The sequence below is a fragment of the Uranotaenia lowii genome, chromosome 3 (genome assembly GCF_029784155.1).
Source record: "Uranotaenia lowii strain MFRU-FL chromosome 3, ASM2978415v1, whole genome shotgun sequence".
Classification (NCBI taxonomy): Eukaryota; Metazoa; Arthropoda; class Insecta; order Diptera; family Culicidae; genus Uranotaenia; species Uranotaenia lowii.
This window is the reverse complement of record NC_073693.1, coordinates 97760156-97776641: the sequence shown is the minus strand read 5'-3', so window position 1 is coordinate 97776641 and position 16486 is coordinate 97760156. Positions and strand designations below refer to the sequence as shown.

At 36.0% G+C, this 16486-nt stretch overlaps 1 protein-coding gene across 1 annotated transcript; it reads left to right on the top strand.

Annotated features, from left to right (window-relative positions):
* Positions 1-756: 756 nt before the first annotated feature.
* Positions 757-15213, top strand: LOC129756364 (uncharacterized). The gene is made up of 6 exons (XM_055753220.1): positions 757-1069; positions 12962-13105; positions 13568-13757; positions 13924-14013; positions 14399-14592; positions 14668-15213. The coding sequence occupies exons 1-6, from the start codon at positions 839-841 to the stop codon at positions 15211-15213; spliced, it is 1395 nt and encodes a 464-aa protein (XP_055609195.1). The 5' UTR covers positions 757-838.
* The last annotated feature ends 1273 nt before the right edge of the window (positions 15214-16486 follow it).

The window sequence follows — 16486 nt, the reverse complement described above, 5'->3', positions numbered from 1 at the left end:
GCAAGAGTAGTTTCTGTTCGCCTTTATTTTTATACAAAAGAATACAAAGTGAATCACTATCATGTTGCCACTCTGTAGAGGTTATAGCTAAAATTTGACGAAAGAACTAAATTCAGGACGCTTTAATGGTCAAGAATCGGTTATTAGAACATAAGCACCCAAAATGCTGTTGCTTTATGTACTTTACAATTAAATTAATGATAGAACGAAGTCTACTGGGTCAGATAGTTTTCAAATAAAGACACGTGTTAATAGGTTTAGTGAATGATACCGACCAAGAAACATTTTTGTGCTATCTACAAGTTTAAAACTGTTCACTCAAAATATAAACAACTTACCTCTAACCTTACAACCATAAAAGTAGAAATTTAACTACCAAACGAGTGCAAACCCAAGGCCCAAGGCTCAAAGCTCAAAACTGTCTTCAACCAGCACAGCTGGGAAGAAAGCTCTTCTGAAATAAAACCTCACAGTGAACAAAATGCTCTATCGCCTTTCGATGTGGAAGCCCGGCAGAAACTTCGTCATTAATTAAGATTCCGCCTAACAACGACGCTAGTGAGACGCTGCGCTGAGGCTTCATCTGTCAGAAACCCACAATTGGAGAGGCTTATCGACGGCTGCTAAGTATCTATTCCTAGTAAATATTGGATTAACCTGTGTGTTGACTAAGGTCAGGGAACAATTGCCAATCCAAGCCAGAACGCACATGTTTAGCTGAGTCCCAAATCGGCAACGCTTTCAGTTCAAATCTGGCGCCCGACCAGATCGTATCGGTTTTTTTTTCGTTCCAACGCTCGAAGTGCTGCAAAAGAAGGGTAGCAGAAAAGTTGACACCATGGAACTTCTGAGGAAGTTTTGGCAGTTATCAGTGATAGCAAACCTGTTATTTTGTGTGGCGTTGTCGGAAGCGGCATTTGAACCAAACGTCACAGATGCCACCAGTCAAATAGTGCCACCACTGTTTCGGTTCGACGATTACGATCAATGCCATAGCCGTCTGAACCCGGGCCAGGGGGAGTACTGTTTCATGCGAGTGGTCCGAAAAACTGACCGGCCAGATCCGATCGTAAGTCAACAGTCAAATGATAGGTTATAAGTTGTTATTTTTTTCGGGTATCATTTCGTTAGTGACACATTTTGAGACTATGGCAGAAATGGAAGGATGGTTTTTGAAGATGCGCATAAATTAGACTTCGCTTGGCTGCAACAAAACATTGATAGATAGGTCAGTTTTGAACCGTTACTATGAAGAAGAAAAAAATTAAGTGAATTTTTAAAAGTGATCAGGAAGAATAATAGAAGAACTAAGTGCCTCATTACCGGCGCACACCTAAATTCAAGAAGGAAGAGTTAACCCTCTCTTGTATGAATTATGAATGGAACGCAAAAAAAGTTCTGTCGATGCAAATAACTTCTTACTAAGAATTTTTTGCCAAAGTATGATTTCTTTTTCAGTAAGATTTATACTCTCGAAATAAAATGCACCCGAGGAGACTATTATCGCTAAATTATACATAGTTTTGCTATCAAGCCATGAAAGTAATATTTGGTATCATTTTGCCCCAATAAAGGTGGTACAATGCTAGAATTTGGGTCTTAATTTTCATATGTAGGTTCCATAATCACGCCAAGAGTAGGTTTCAATGAAAACTTAATGATACCTCATTTTACCACCATTTTACAAATTAAACTTGGATTAATGGTACCTTGTTAAACTAGTTAAGTTCATTTTTAAAACAGACCTCATAAAGTGCAATGATACCACAACGATACCTAATTTTACCATGTCTGAGAAATCAACACTAAAAATGCGCGCCGGTAATATCTGAATTTGATTTTTTATCAGCTCAATTCATATTTGAATATGATTTTTTATCATAGAAAATTGAATGCCAAATTATGCCATCATTAGTGTACACGCTCGGCCATATTGAACCATTAATGCTTGAAAAATAACCATAATCGAAGTTTTGTGGATCAAGGCGTTTTATGAGTTTTCAGTGAAAACTCATAAAATGAGATTTGACGGAGAACTTGGATTATGGTTATTTTCGAAACATGGTCGAAAAAGTGAAAATGAGCAGAAAATCGAGGGATTTTTGTTAATTCGCTGAAACCCAATAACATCAAAGGAAGACGAACTGAATGAATGCATAATGACACAAATCAATCCGTATTACTTTCATAAGAGCTTTTATTAAAAAATAGTTTTGGAATGAAAGATTTTTTTTTCAATTTTATACTTATTCCGGTTGTCTATTGGAGGGTTCCAGTACTTCTATTGGATGATGACAATGGATGTACACTTCTGTTTTGAATTCGCTGTGAGAATTGTTAGAAGCTAATGTTGCAATGAATTTCAATTCGGCCACTTCCGGATGATCCTCTGGTGCTACCTCCCCGGTAACTGTATCAGCATCGGGCCATTTTTTCCTTCTTCCAGCGCTGTTCTTCTTCTAGCAGCTTTCCGAATCGGACAGACTTGCCAAATGAGAGGAAATATTCTTCTTATCATTGCTGCAATGAAAAGACAAAATTGAAATTGATTATTGATGGAACAATGTTACCAAAATTGAAAATACCTTACCTTTATTAGCTCAGATTTACGAACCTAACGGATCTGTGTTCCCTGGAAACTAGATACAGCAGCTGTGGTTCATGGTGTGGATTTTTCTGATCCATTCGTTCTGTTCGAGAAAAAATAAAAAAAAGGTTATTGACGTGGAAGATCTGGAGGATGTTCAAACATAATTTTAAATTCTTTTCACTAATGTTCAATTCAGCATATACTTACCCGTTTTATTATCAAAAAACGCTCCGGAAACTGTAAAATAAACTAGATCTACCCTGTTAAACTCGACCCACAGCCGTAGAAAACAAACAAGCGGACTGCGCATCACAAAATGGCAACTTTTTTCAAACAAATTGCGTTTGAAATTTAACCATTTTCTGAGTTTACCACCAGAACTTTTGAAATGCTTGAAATTTAACCGAAGACTATGGTTGAAAAACAACAAAAATCGTAGTTCTATCGGAAAACCCAGAAAATGGTTCAAAAAAAGTCATTTATGTTTAAAAAAAAATGAGCGTGTATGGATGATTTGAAGGATGTGTAGAAAATAAATAAAATTTTAAAATAAATATAATTAAATTAAAGTTGATTCCGCAACACTGAAGAAAAACCTTATAAAACAAATTCCTATGTTTCTACATTTTATAATTTTGGCAACACTACAAAAAACAGTCAGTCATTGATCTATTCTTGTGAGCGACATACGTGTCTTAGAGAATCTCTGAACTGAGATTTGTAAAAATCGTAAAATCATGACAAAGGCGAAGTTAGCTTATTAGCACAAAGCACAAAGAGCGCAAAATTTTAAGGCTGCTGCTGCAATCGTTTGTTTATGGTTCAGCCACCGGAAAACGAACACAAACACATACAGGATCTCAATGAAACTTGATGTTTCCTCGAAGAGATTCCTTTTTCATAACTCTAGGCGTACATCTTTCGAGGATATGATGGCTAGCATCTTACAAATGCTGAAACCACCAACCCACAGAAAGTGTACTATGTACGCCGTGATCGGGATTTGATCTCAAACCCGCTGGCTACGAAGACTTGAAGGCTATCCTCTACGCCACGGGCTGCGGCAAAAAGACGGATTGGCAAAAGGAGCGCAGATTTTTGAGGATGCTGCTACGATTGTTTGTTTATGATTTGGCCACCGGTGAAAAGACGGATTGGCAATGGGTGCGCCACCGGTAAATAGACAGATTGACTCAAGGAGCGCAGATTTTTAAGGCTCCCCAAAATTGTTAATTTATGTTCCGGCTCTGGTAAACAAGAACAGAACAACAGGAATAGCACAGATTGAAATGGCTTTTGCTAAGAATGTTTTCGAATTGTTTAGGCTCTGGTAAACAAGGACAGAGTGGCAGGAGAAGTACAGATTTGAAAGGTCTAGAATTGAGATGAAAGATATTTGTGAGAATAAACAAAAGTGTTTACTAAGGATGGAATGTAAAATTAAGATAGAGTGCCGATGTGTTTTAGCGGATATGCTGGCGTGAGTCTGGTTTTAGTATGCCAGGCGTGCTGGGTTCGATTCCCGGTAGCGGCAGGAATATTTTTGGGTTCGAAACCCATTAGTGGCCGACAGGTAAGATGTGTTTCCTCATAAAACTGACTATATAAAAATGATCAATCATAACCTATTGCTATAACCTTCAAATCCCTTATTCTCAAATTGTGACGCAATGTAATGAAATTTAGGTATTCAAAGCTTGGTATATTTTTTTTTTATATTTTTTCAAGTGCACTTTTTTAAACCCTTTCTATAACTATGAACAACGATGCATCGAATCTTCTTAGCGTCCTACGAGAAGTTGTTTCAAATACTTAACACAGTACTTAACGTATAAATCTCTTTTATAAGATAGAGTTAAATGTGATCACAGTGGGCTGAGTTTGGCAAATGAAACCCAATTCGACATGAGAAAGTCCTGAAACGTTTTTTGATCATTCGAGGCCACCACGTCCTTCTTTCAGTGGGGAAATAGCGAGAGGGAAGGTAGCCCTCATAAAATATTTTATGCATTTATCTATAACTAATCGAGCAATTTGTCATAATCAGGTACGAAATATGTATCTATTGTTATTTGAGACCCATCGCTCCTTCCAGTGAAGAGATAGAAAAAGGGAGGAGGGTGGTCTCCCATACAAATTTTTGGCGTAACTCATCAGAGGGTATTTGGCTACGAAAAATGATTCCACTATTATTCGAGACCCCTCCTCTTTCCCGTATGAAGTAGGGAAGAAGGATATTCAGATATAAGAAGTGTTTCTATAATGGTATGAGTTGAGACCCCTTTTCATTTTGTACGAAAAATGTTCCAATGAATTTGTGCAGTTATGAGAAGAAAAGGGGGAATCCAATACAGTTCAACCACTAATTTTAGAATTACTAAGGAACTAACCAAGTAAATAGAAGGAAATTTGCCATCTAAAAGTCAGGAGCAGAGAAAACGTTTATGATCTCAGACTTTTCTCTTTCCAGAAAGTGGTTGATAAATTGATCATTTTGTTTGTGGAATTGAATTTTCAATTTGTTCGACAAACATACATAGTCTTTTTTTAGTTGGGTGTTTTAATGAATGTGAAAATTGGTACATTTAATCTACGCTCTAATTACAATCTTACTATGAAAATAGAAGAGTTTAATACTAATCTGATAAAAATATGATATAAACGAAGGATTACTATGAAATATGGCATATGGCATCCCTAACTATGTTTTATGCAAAAGAACTAGTGATATTTAACATTTCGCCAAAATTTCAGCGCTGACGTATGCTTAAAATCCGTTTCTACAATTTTGAACCAAATTATACGAAATTATTGCAAGTGGAACTGAAATATTGCTAAAAACATAAAAATGCGCATTTAGCCCGCCTAGTTTTGGAAATCGGCTATTATAACTACTTCTATTACAAAATCATTTTTTTCAAAAATTATAAGAGATTTTGACAGAATTGCTCTAACGTATATGAAACAGATGTCTGTTCATGTGCCTATAGATTTCAGACTTCTATCTATTGGAATTTGGGAGTGAGTATTCTCCTTAGTATGCGCATTTAGCCCGCCTCCTACTAAAAATTAACATCGTTTAGGCAATTCTGTATAAAAAGTTGTTGTTGTTGGAATTATATTAAAAAGGGATGCCAATCACCAAAGCAAATTGCAAAAGCTTTCTGATGCCGATTGTGCCAGATACCGATACCGCTGAAGAAAAATGTGTTCGGTTTTCTGTTGACGACTATCGGACCGTAAAGATGAGGTGTGAAGCGAAGCGGTGTAACAATTCTATCGGGTCTGACTGACGACGGAACCAAAAATCCAAGAACGATCATTCAATCACGTCCAAGTGCTTTGAAATTCAGAATTATTATGTTTGTTTTTTATATCTATTTTGCAATGTAATGTACTATTTTTTCAAAATATATATTAATAAATACAAAATAAGCATGAATAAATTGTTTTAAAGGAATCAAATCCATAAAACTAATTTTGTATGGGAAAAACGTATTGTTGAATTGCTGGCATCCCGTCAAAATATACAGAATTGACTAACTGGCTGAAAGCTCAAAATTTATTTAAAAGCTTTTAGCTCACGTCTGCGTAAAGCGCTCAAACAGAAAACTAAGTGAAGATTGTTTTCTTCAAACTGTATGGATTTTGATACAGAATAGAGTAACTTTGGTTATCGTGTATTCAACAGCTAATAACTTTTTTGCTTGACAGATACGAGGCTACAGTTTTTAGATAAATTGTTCATCGAAAAATTTCTTTAGAAAAATCGTAGATTGGCAAAAAACGATCAGCAGGCTCGGTTCCACAGAAGAAACAAAAATGATGTTGATTTTTATAACAAAATATTCAACTTTCCCATACAAACATAAAAGTTCAAATTTACTCATGTAAACGTTACGTTAAAAAGTCATGGATGCATTTTGAACCAATACAAAGCTTTTTAGACCCCAAGGTTTGATAAATTAAAAAATTTCCCGGCTTGGGCACTCAAGTGGATTGTTCATATCTAACCGACCGTCAGGCTTTCACCAGGATACGAAACACGCGCTCACGAATGTTTGCCACTCCGTCTGGAGTGCCTTAAGGGAGCCATCTCGGACCCTTGCTGTTTATAATCTTCGTGAATGACCTGTGCTCAACACTTTAGTCCGATACACTCCTCTACGCCGATGTTCTGAAGATTTTACGAAAGATCCATAACACTGTTGACTGTCTGGCCCTGCAAGCTGATATCGCTAGACTAGATGAGTGGTGCCGCTTAAACGGAATGTTAGCTAACGTTAAAAAGTGTAAGATTATAAACTTTTCTCGTGCAAGAAGAACGATTCATTTTGACTATCAACTAACCGGAGTTAGGCTGGAGAATGTGCAGTCTATTCTCGACCTAGGAGTGAAGATCGATAACAGGCTCACATTTGCAGAACATGTCGCGCTTACTTCTGCAAAAGAATTTGCTGCTCTCGGATTCCTACGTCGGAACACCAAGGATTTTGATGACGTTTATGCATTGAAGGCCATATACTGTGCTTCAGTACGTAGCATACTGGAGTACGCCGTCCAGGTGTGGGCTCCAACTCAAAGCACACAATGCCATCGTCTTGAACGAGTTCAACGATGTTTCCTAAGATACGCTCTACGGCGGGCGTCTTCCCTGGAATGACCCGATCCAACTCCCCCCGTACGAGGAAAGGTGTGCTCTGATATGCCTAACCTCACTCGAAAAGCGGCGCGTCGAACTGCAGCAATGTTTTATATTCGACACATTGACCAACCGTATTGACTGTGTTTACATTCTACAACGTGTTAACATTTATGTACCAACGAGAACACTTCGACAACGTCAGTTTCTTTCAATTCCTCACCACCGTACTGCCTATGGCCAAAACCACCCTATTGACAAGTGTTGTGAACTTTTTAATTTAGTGTATCATTTGTTTAATTTTAATATGTGCAAACATCGTTTTAAAATAGGCTTAAGAAGAATTTCCTAGTTTTTAAGTCATCAGTCTGAACTCTCTGGTGGAAGGTCTGGTCTCGGTCTGGTGGAAGGTGTTCGTATACGAGAAGGATTTCTAATATCATTGAAGACCTTTACCTTTCCATCCAATGGGGACTTTCCTATCATTTTTGTTGCATATCTCGAGAACTGATCAAGAAGAAGGGATAAAATTGAGTATCATAAGGTTCTTTGGTACAAGAAATATTTCAATGATTATTCGGTGCTACTCTTTCCTTCCAAAGGGGAGAATAAAAGGAGGAGAGGCGATTGCGAGATTGAGTAATTAAGCAAATGGAACAAAAATGTTTTCATGATTATTTGATACCCATCACTTCTTCCAGTGAGTTCATGGGAAAGAGGGGATATTTAGAAATTTTAAGTTTAAAACAATCGTATGTTATTTTTGCATTGCAATTCGAAACTCAAGTTGGAGTTTGCGCTTTTCAAGAGGAACGGTCTAAATAATGTTGAAATTTCGATTAAAATAAGAAATTTAATAAAATTTTAATAATTTCCAAAATATTAATGTGCAAAAATTTCATAATTTCAATAATTTTCGAAAGTGGATCAAAAAAGGTGTAGCAAAGCACATCCTGTCAGCTAGTAAAGCATAAAATACTAATTGCAGATTTTTTTTAATTAAATCCAATTACTTATTTTTTAGTAAGAAAAGGCATAAGAGATTGCAAAGCACTGAAGTGGTTTAGCGGATAGGCTGGTTTGGTTTTGGGTTGCCAGGCGTACTGGGTTCGATTTCCAGTATCGGCAAGTAAAAAATGGGTACTAATCCCATAAATGGCCGGCAGGTTAGATGTATTTCCTTCTATAACAGACTATATATGAATGATCAATCAGTTGACAGCTCTGGCCAGGTATATACATGGATTCCCGAATAACTGTAATCAACTAGCCCATCTGATTGCATCGTTCTTTCAAAATACACAAAATTTGAGCATCAGCAACGTCAATCATGGTTCCGGATATCCATAAAATCGCGAAATTACAAAAAAAAACACGTCCTATATAATTTTTCACAACTGTTAACAAAATTGGCTGACTGATGCCAGCTCCTTTTCTTGTGGGAATTGCAGGCAAAAATTACTCAAAACGGGTTTTATATCAACCTTTTAGATTTTACGTGAAATTCATGTCAGTCATGTGAAAATAAATTATTGTCAACAAGACTCACGTAGAATAGATTGGATGCATCAGAAGCTGAATTCACGTTAAAAATTCCGTGTTTTTAATTTCTAAATATTTTTGCGTGTATTATATACAAACAAGAAAAAGCATGAAGATTGCATATATTTAGGGGTAAATTGATTTCAAGAATTTCAAATGCAAAAAAATTGGAAACAAATTATTGGAGGGGTGAAATTTTACTGTTAACAAACGAGTGTTGCAAAACAATTATGTTTCATCACATGGAAACTAGAAAAGGTCTCATATTTTGTTGCATCTTACCCCAAATAGGTTAGGCCGGAACAAATATCAAAATCATCTTTTGTCACCTTCCCTCCCATAAAAAGGAGGGAGAAATTTTTTTTTGGACATTTTGCATTCATAAGATAATAGCTATATTACATAACAAAAAATTTAAAAAATAAATTAGTGCTGTGGTGTACTCGAGCTCCCAAGCAAAATGATGCATGATTCAGGCGAAACAAGAAAAAAGTTTAATGGAATTTTCATCCTAATGAATAATTCATCAAGAAAAAAATATATAGTGAGAATCGAACTCACTGCAACATCTCAACTTGGCCTGCCAGTTACCCAGTGCACCATCTGAGTCGGTTTATTGTCATAGTCCTTCTGCAACCGCCGATTACCAGAAACGCACTGATTGGCCGTCTGCCGCACAGTGGTTCAAATCCCCAAAAAGCCGGAAAAAAGTCAATTTTTCAAGTCAGTGACAACCAAATTTTTTATGTTGGAATCGAATCTTCAATATTCTAGGAACGTTATGATGTATTTAGATATTTTCTACAGTGTTCGGCACAAAAACGCTAATCCGCTAATCGCTAGTTAGTCCGATAACTTTTCGTTAGCGGTTTAATTTTGCCGCTAAATTTTGATTGAGCTAGCAAATTAAAAAGTTCCGCTATTTTTTGGTTCCGCTAAGTGAAGAACGCTAGCTTCCATTTACTTGTTTCAAATTCACAAATTATTACTGATAGAAATCGAGTTTTTGTCATTTGACAAGTAAAGGAGACATCGGACATCATTCTTACACCAATATGCGCTACAAGTGAAAATGGTCACTTCGAATGGTCTCAGGGCTGAAGTGCCTCATACAGATTTTACAGAACTTTTTTTTTCTCTTTAAGTATGTACTTCTTTTCTCAACATTCTCAGACAAACAATTCAATAAATATTGTTAAACAGTATTAAACTATTCTAAACATCATTTATATAATTCAAAGCTAAAGGTCAATTTTTAGATACTGTTTTTTGCTTGCAAAAGTACAGTAAACGGCCTACTTGATATTTTACATGACTTTATAGCATGGTCGTCCACATGCGGTGATTTGTTGAAATGTGCTTTTTAGGTTAATCGATGGATTTCCAAAAGCTTTTCCAAATTTCTAAGTTTTTTTCTTACATTACTATCTCACACGGCAAGTCTCAAATAATAAATGCTGGAAAAATCCGCTTTTTACAACTTGTTTCAAGTGGATGAGATATTTGCTTTTCACAAAGCAGTTTTTACAAGTATTTCAAATCAGGTAAAATAAAAATAAGATGGTATCACCATAGAATGATTTTGCATATTTATTTCATTTAGTTTTTTAAATACACGTTTGGCAATGCTCCTATCATGAGAATTTTGCATTACTATTTTGAATGTTTAAAAAAAAGTGAAACCTATAGGTATACACAGCAAATTTTTTTTGCTGGAAATCAGCAAAATTTTGCTGGTTTATGTCCCGCTGACTTTCCAGCAAAATTTCCAGCTATTTCAATTGCTGGAAAAAACAGCAAACGTTAATGCTGGTTTCCAGCAATTCAAATTGCTGGAAAATCAGCAATCCAGATTGCTGGAAGCCAGCAATTTCTTTCAAAACAACCGGCTTTATTTAGTACCAAATTTATATTTCAATTCTAAATCAAATATTTATTACTGCCTGTGCATATAATGAGCAATGAAAAAGAATTTGTTTCTTTCATTTTTAAATTATGTTTGCATTTATTTCCAAGAATTTATTTTATTTTATTTTATTTTATTTTTAACACCGGCCCTGGAGTGGCAGCTTTGTGCCAAAGTGTTGATAATTCGACACCTGAGAAAAGAGTTCTGATTAGTACCTTTTATGAAATCTGTCCAATAAAAACTTACCCTTGACTTATGTCTGGTTGCTAGAATATAGAGGAAAATGAAAATAATTATATTATTCTAACCAAAATTCGTAAAATAGAGTCTCACCTTGCTTCAGCGTACGAAAACAAACAAACTCCAATGTGACAACTCGATTGCTGATTTTCCAGCAAACTAGATCAATTGCTGGAAAGTCCAGCAATTTGAAAACCGATTGCTGATTTTTCAGCAAAAATGACAAGAACACAACCGAGTGCTGAAAAATCCAGCAATTCGAAAACCGATTGCTGGTTTCCAGCAAACATTTGGATTGCTGAACGTTTCCAGCAATTTTTTTTGCTGGAAACCGAGGCAAAAATTTACTGTGTAGTTAAAGATTTTTCGACAGACTGGGCACAATAAACAATCTGCACTATGTTTGTAAAGTATTTGAGCAAACGAATTGAGATGCAACCACAATCCATGCTGTTGCCATCCTGTTTACGTTATTGTTTATCAACAGTAAGCGATTAGCGATTAGCGCTTTAAGCTTGAAGCGATAAATTTTTCCGCTCATTTAGCGGTTTTAATTAGCGATTGCTAAATTTGAATGAGTTAGCGATTTAATTAGCGCCGCTAATTTTTCAATTAGCGGTGCCGAACACTGATTTTCTAGGACCTTTTATACACCTTCTATGAAACAAACATGAACGACAACTTTAACACATGAATTAAAAATTGGATTTTTTATTCTCAGGCCAAAACAACTTAAAAAGCATATAAATCTTTAAAAATTTATAAATGTTTATATCGAAGTGATGTATTATAACCTTATTCACAGTTTGAAGATAAAAAACGTCCTTAATATCATGAACTAATAATGTTTCGCTTGATTGAAAGCCCAAAATTAGATGATAGAAAAATTTCTATTTACTCTATTAATTCTCGGAAGCAAAAATAAAGCTTGCGCTGTCGATCGCCGTGGTAAATCATACACCGTTGGATAGGTGAAAGCCTTATCAAATACATATCTTAAAATCAGCTGCTAGTTTTTGCTATATTTTGAATACGAAGTCATTGAGTGGAACGCTGTTTGATTTAAAAATGCAAATTTTAAAATATTTATACAGAGTAAACCAAGCATTGTTTGCTTCAATACATATGCAAATTCACCTTAAAACATCAGTTTTAATATTCATTCAACTAATATACCGGAATTTAGGAGCCCATACTTACTTTTAACATAAATATTCATAACTAATTGAAAAATATTCAATTTCCTAGTATAAAGCTCAAACCCCGTTTCAGCAATTATTGAAAAAATTGAAAATTCTGAAAAAAAATTCTAATTTATTTTTTTTTTTCAACTTTCCGCCAATAATCTTTAACAAAAAAGCTTTTTAATATTTTTTTCCCACTTTTTCTGATTTTGAACCACTGTGTGCCGTTTGGCTGGTGTTTTTTTTTCATCATTTTTTGCCTTTGATGGGAAACGGATATGAATGGGAGCTGGTGCTTGATACATCATTCGACAATATCCTTGTTGGCTGATTGTTTTCATCCTGCTTTGTCTTGTGATAGGATATGGGATATGTTTTATTTATTTTCTTTCAGACATATGCAATGCGGTTGCACTGGGAGGACAATATCAATTAATTATTATTAGAAAGCTTGTGAATGGCGGTTCGGCATAGAATCTTAAACCGATAATTCCACCTCCAAGGAAGTTCATTATTGGAGTAGAATCGGATCTGTGGGTGTACAGTTTGCCTCAGACATTTTTTGTGCATCAAGATATTTAAAAAATACGATTGTACAGACACGCTTTCTTTACATTTATGATTGCAAATTTGAAACGAAGGATCAAGTAATTGGTTTTTAATAGCAAAATTAGCTGAAATCGAGGGGTGATCCCTAAGGTCTTTAACCCTAAACCTCCCAAAAATAAATTAAAAATGGATGCCATATTCGTGCTCAGCAATAAAAATACGACTCCCTGGTTGAATGTTATACGACAATAGATGGTGATTCTGAAAAAAAAAATTATCTATACTATTATCCATATTTTTTTAAGGATTCCGACCGAATTGAGCTGTCTTTCCGGAGGAACCTGCTCGAATGGGGCCTCTGCATTCGAACGTGCGAGGAAGAAGTGGCACGCCTGAGCAAACAAGAAGCTGACCGTTTGTATCAACCGAAATTCAAAATCGGCTTCAAGGTAAGATGAGTGCACATTCACGAATGTAAAGAAAGGTGTTTTTGTATCTGCCTCTATAGTCAAACAACAGTTGGGATGGACCGGTTTTTTATTTTGTTTGTCGTTAAATTTATACACCCCTAACCTTCTGCTTTTGATGTTCAACGGTTCGGAACGATCTTTAATGATGACAAAAACAAACAATGATGAAAGATGGATAACAATTTGATTTTTTTATCAGAATAAAATCTCAGAGTGCTGATTTAAATTTAAAAAAATCAAAAATCAAAAATAAGCACAATTCCCAATGTTGCATGAGTCATTGAATCAGTCAATAATTTAATAAGCTATCCCTGGATCGAAAATCTCACGTAGCCACCCAACCATATAATTCACCAATCAGCATCTGAAGTACTTTGATTTCATCCGCCCTTTTTTTTTGTTCTTTGTATCACGTTCTGCTTACACACTTTATGAATGAAGTTTTCGATACCATCTCGCTACTGGCACGAGCGTGTGAAACCGTACAAGGAAAAATACGGCCGGCTGCTCAACGTCTGCGTCAACAATCGCCTGAAACGCGAGTACAACCTGACGCATCCGGCGGCCTATTCCGAGTTTGAGTACTGCAATGATAACAGCGATCTGGCCAAAGCTGAAAGCAGAGATATAGGTAGGATGGTTGATGGATGATTGATTGAATGATTTTATTATAAAACTAAAACAATAACCAAATAACCAAACGAATAATTTCGTTCAAGATATTGTTTTTTTTTAAATTAGTTCAAATAAAGAAGAATAACACAATCTCTGAATTTCTTATTTTTTTATGTTTACAGATTGGATCAAAGTTGCGTTCATCGTATTACTGGGAGCACTGGTTTTAACCATTTTAGCTGCAAACATTCTGGATTGGACCGATAACAGAAGTATGTTCTTTTTTCTTTTTTTTTCAATTTTAGTTTATCATGAACAGAAAATTGAATACTTTGAAAACAGCTAAAAATAAAGGATGAGACTTTCAATTATCTTTTATTAAACGATGCATCAAAGATAGAAAAAAAATCACTCAAATACCGCAATCTTTTCATTGTTGAACCCTTAAGATAAGAAACGACTACTGATTCTAACTTTCTGTTCTTAATAAATTTTCTTAATTTTCTATTCCATACCGTTGTCTTGATCTGTATTTTATGAAAACAAACTATGTCTTGATGGAAATTATCTTTCTTTTAATCTAAATTTATTTGAAAAAAATATGAAATTAGAGCAAAGACAACCAACTCAAAATTATCAACTAATCTTTTGTTGCAGATAACATCATAGTTTCGTCGTTTTCGTTAAGAGAAAATTGGAAGAAATTTGTGGACACCCCCAAAACGACGATTTACCAGGATTTTGGTTTCATCGACGGAATCCGATCGTTTATCATGATTTACATTCTTCAAATTCACTGCATGATTTTGCTAGGGCAATCCGCCCTACAGTTCCCAGAGCGATTTGAAACTGTAAGAATTATACTTAGATAATCCTCTAGGTTTGCAGGATCAATAAATAAATTTATCCCAATATTTTTTTTTCAGATCTCAAAATATTCGTTCACCACCATTATAGTTTCATTGACCCCAATCTCGGTGCAAACATTTCTAGTCATCAGCGGGCTGCTTCTAACGGTGAACTTCTTCAAAGATATTCAGAACAAACCAACAGTTGATGGAGAATATCTTAAGTCGAAATTCGTCAACCGTCTGATACGGATAGTTCCGGTGTACTATTTTTTCATTCTCGTCACAGCTATTGGGGAGTCCATACCCGGTGTAGATGTGAACGCTGCATCACACAAGACCATACTGACGGAACAACAGTACTGTAGACGGCTTTGGTGGACAAATATACTGTTTGTTAGTAATTTACCGTTGAGTGAGGAGACTTGTTTCGAGCAAGGATGGTATCTGGGCACGGATCTGCAGCTTTTCGTGGGGGCCCTAGCGCTACTGACCGCCATTTGGAGGTTCCCGAAACATGCCAAGTCTATCTTGTGGACTTCAGTGATAGTTTCGCAGTTGGTGCCGCTGGGTGTTTTGTTACTTCTGAGGTTGGAGTCATCGTTACCGGTACGATTAAGGTAATATTAAAAAAAATTAATTTGTAGAAATATTCAGGCTCATGTTCTTTCATTGTGACATTTGTACTCAAAAAGTGTTTTACTTGGAAGCTAAAGTACATACTTCAGAGCGAAGAAAGGTTTTTGGATATATTTTAAAATAGTCGTTATTGGCTGTATTGACATTCTCTAGCCAACTTGGCTCAGCCAAGTAAAATATTAAAAGTGGCTAATACGATTTACATATCTATTATTTTTCGGTGGAAATTGAGTTCTTTAAGTTCGGGACACAAAACAGCAACATCACGACGGTCTTCATGCGAGATAGTGGGGTTAGCTGCGGGCCTTGCGAGCCCGTAACTGAGAAAAAAACAGCAACGAGTAATGAACAAGATCTTTGGGATGGAATTCGGCAAAGACCCACGCGACGAAAAGGGACTAGCGATTGGAAACTTGGAATGAACTGCTGATCTCTAAATTTCATGGGTAGTACCCACGTGCTCTCGAACGAATTGAAGAGCCGCAAATTCGACATCGTAGTGCTGCAGGAGGTATGCTGGAAGAGCTCCAGGGTACGTGCATTCCGAGATGGTCATACCAGAGCTGAGGCAACACACACGATCTTGGAACAACTTTCATATTAATGGGAAAAATGCAAAAGCGCATGATCGGGTTTAACGTCAGCATGGTTGGTCAGCACTTTTCAAATCCAACTGCACGCTGTGTAAATCGCACTGTTATCTGCTACGATTTGAAAAGCACCGCACTTCCTTCCGAAATGCTCTACACTCACACACTGCCAAGTGCCGAGCGAAACCGGTGCCCCAGCCAATAGCAGCACTACTGTGGGAGAAGGAGAAATCTCAAAACACACAACTGAAGCTCAATATTTTTCCTTCTCTTCCTATCAGGGGTGTTAGGTGTCCTGATTTTTCAGGATTTGTCCTGATTTTCGAGAGGCCGTCCTGATTTTCGAAAAACGCTTGATTTGTTTCGATTTTTGAAAAATGGCCCATAAATGTCCTGATTTTTAAAAAAATATCCAAATTATAACTAAATATATTGTTAAATGATTTGTTAAATGATGAGAACATCAAACAAACCTTATATAAAGTAGTTTAATCAGTTTGACCAATGATAATCTTTGGTTCAAATGATATTTCAATGATGTTTTTCGATATTAACTACAGGCCAGCCAAGGTTATTCTTGCGTTGCTCAATTCGATGCGTCTTCAGCACCTATATATCGCCTTAAGTTATGCAATATAAGCAGAACTGCATGTTAATATCACCAATTT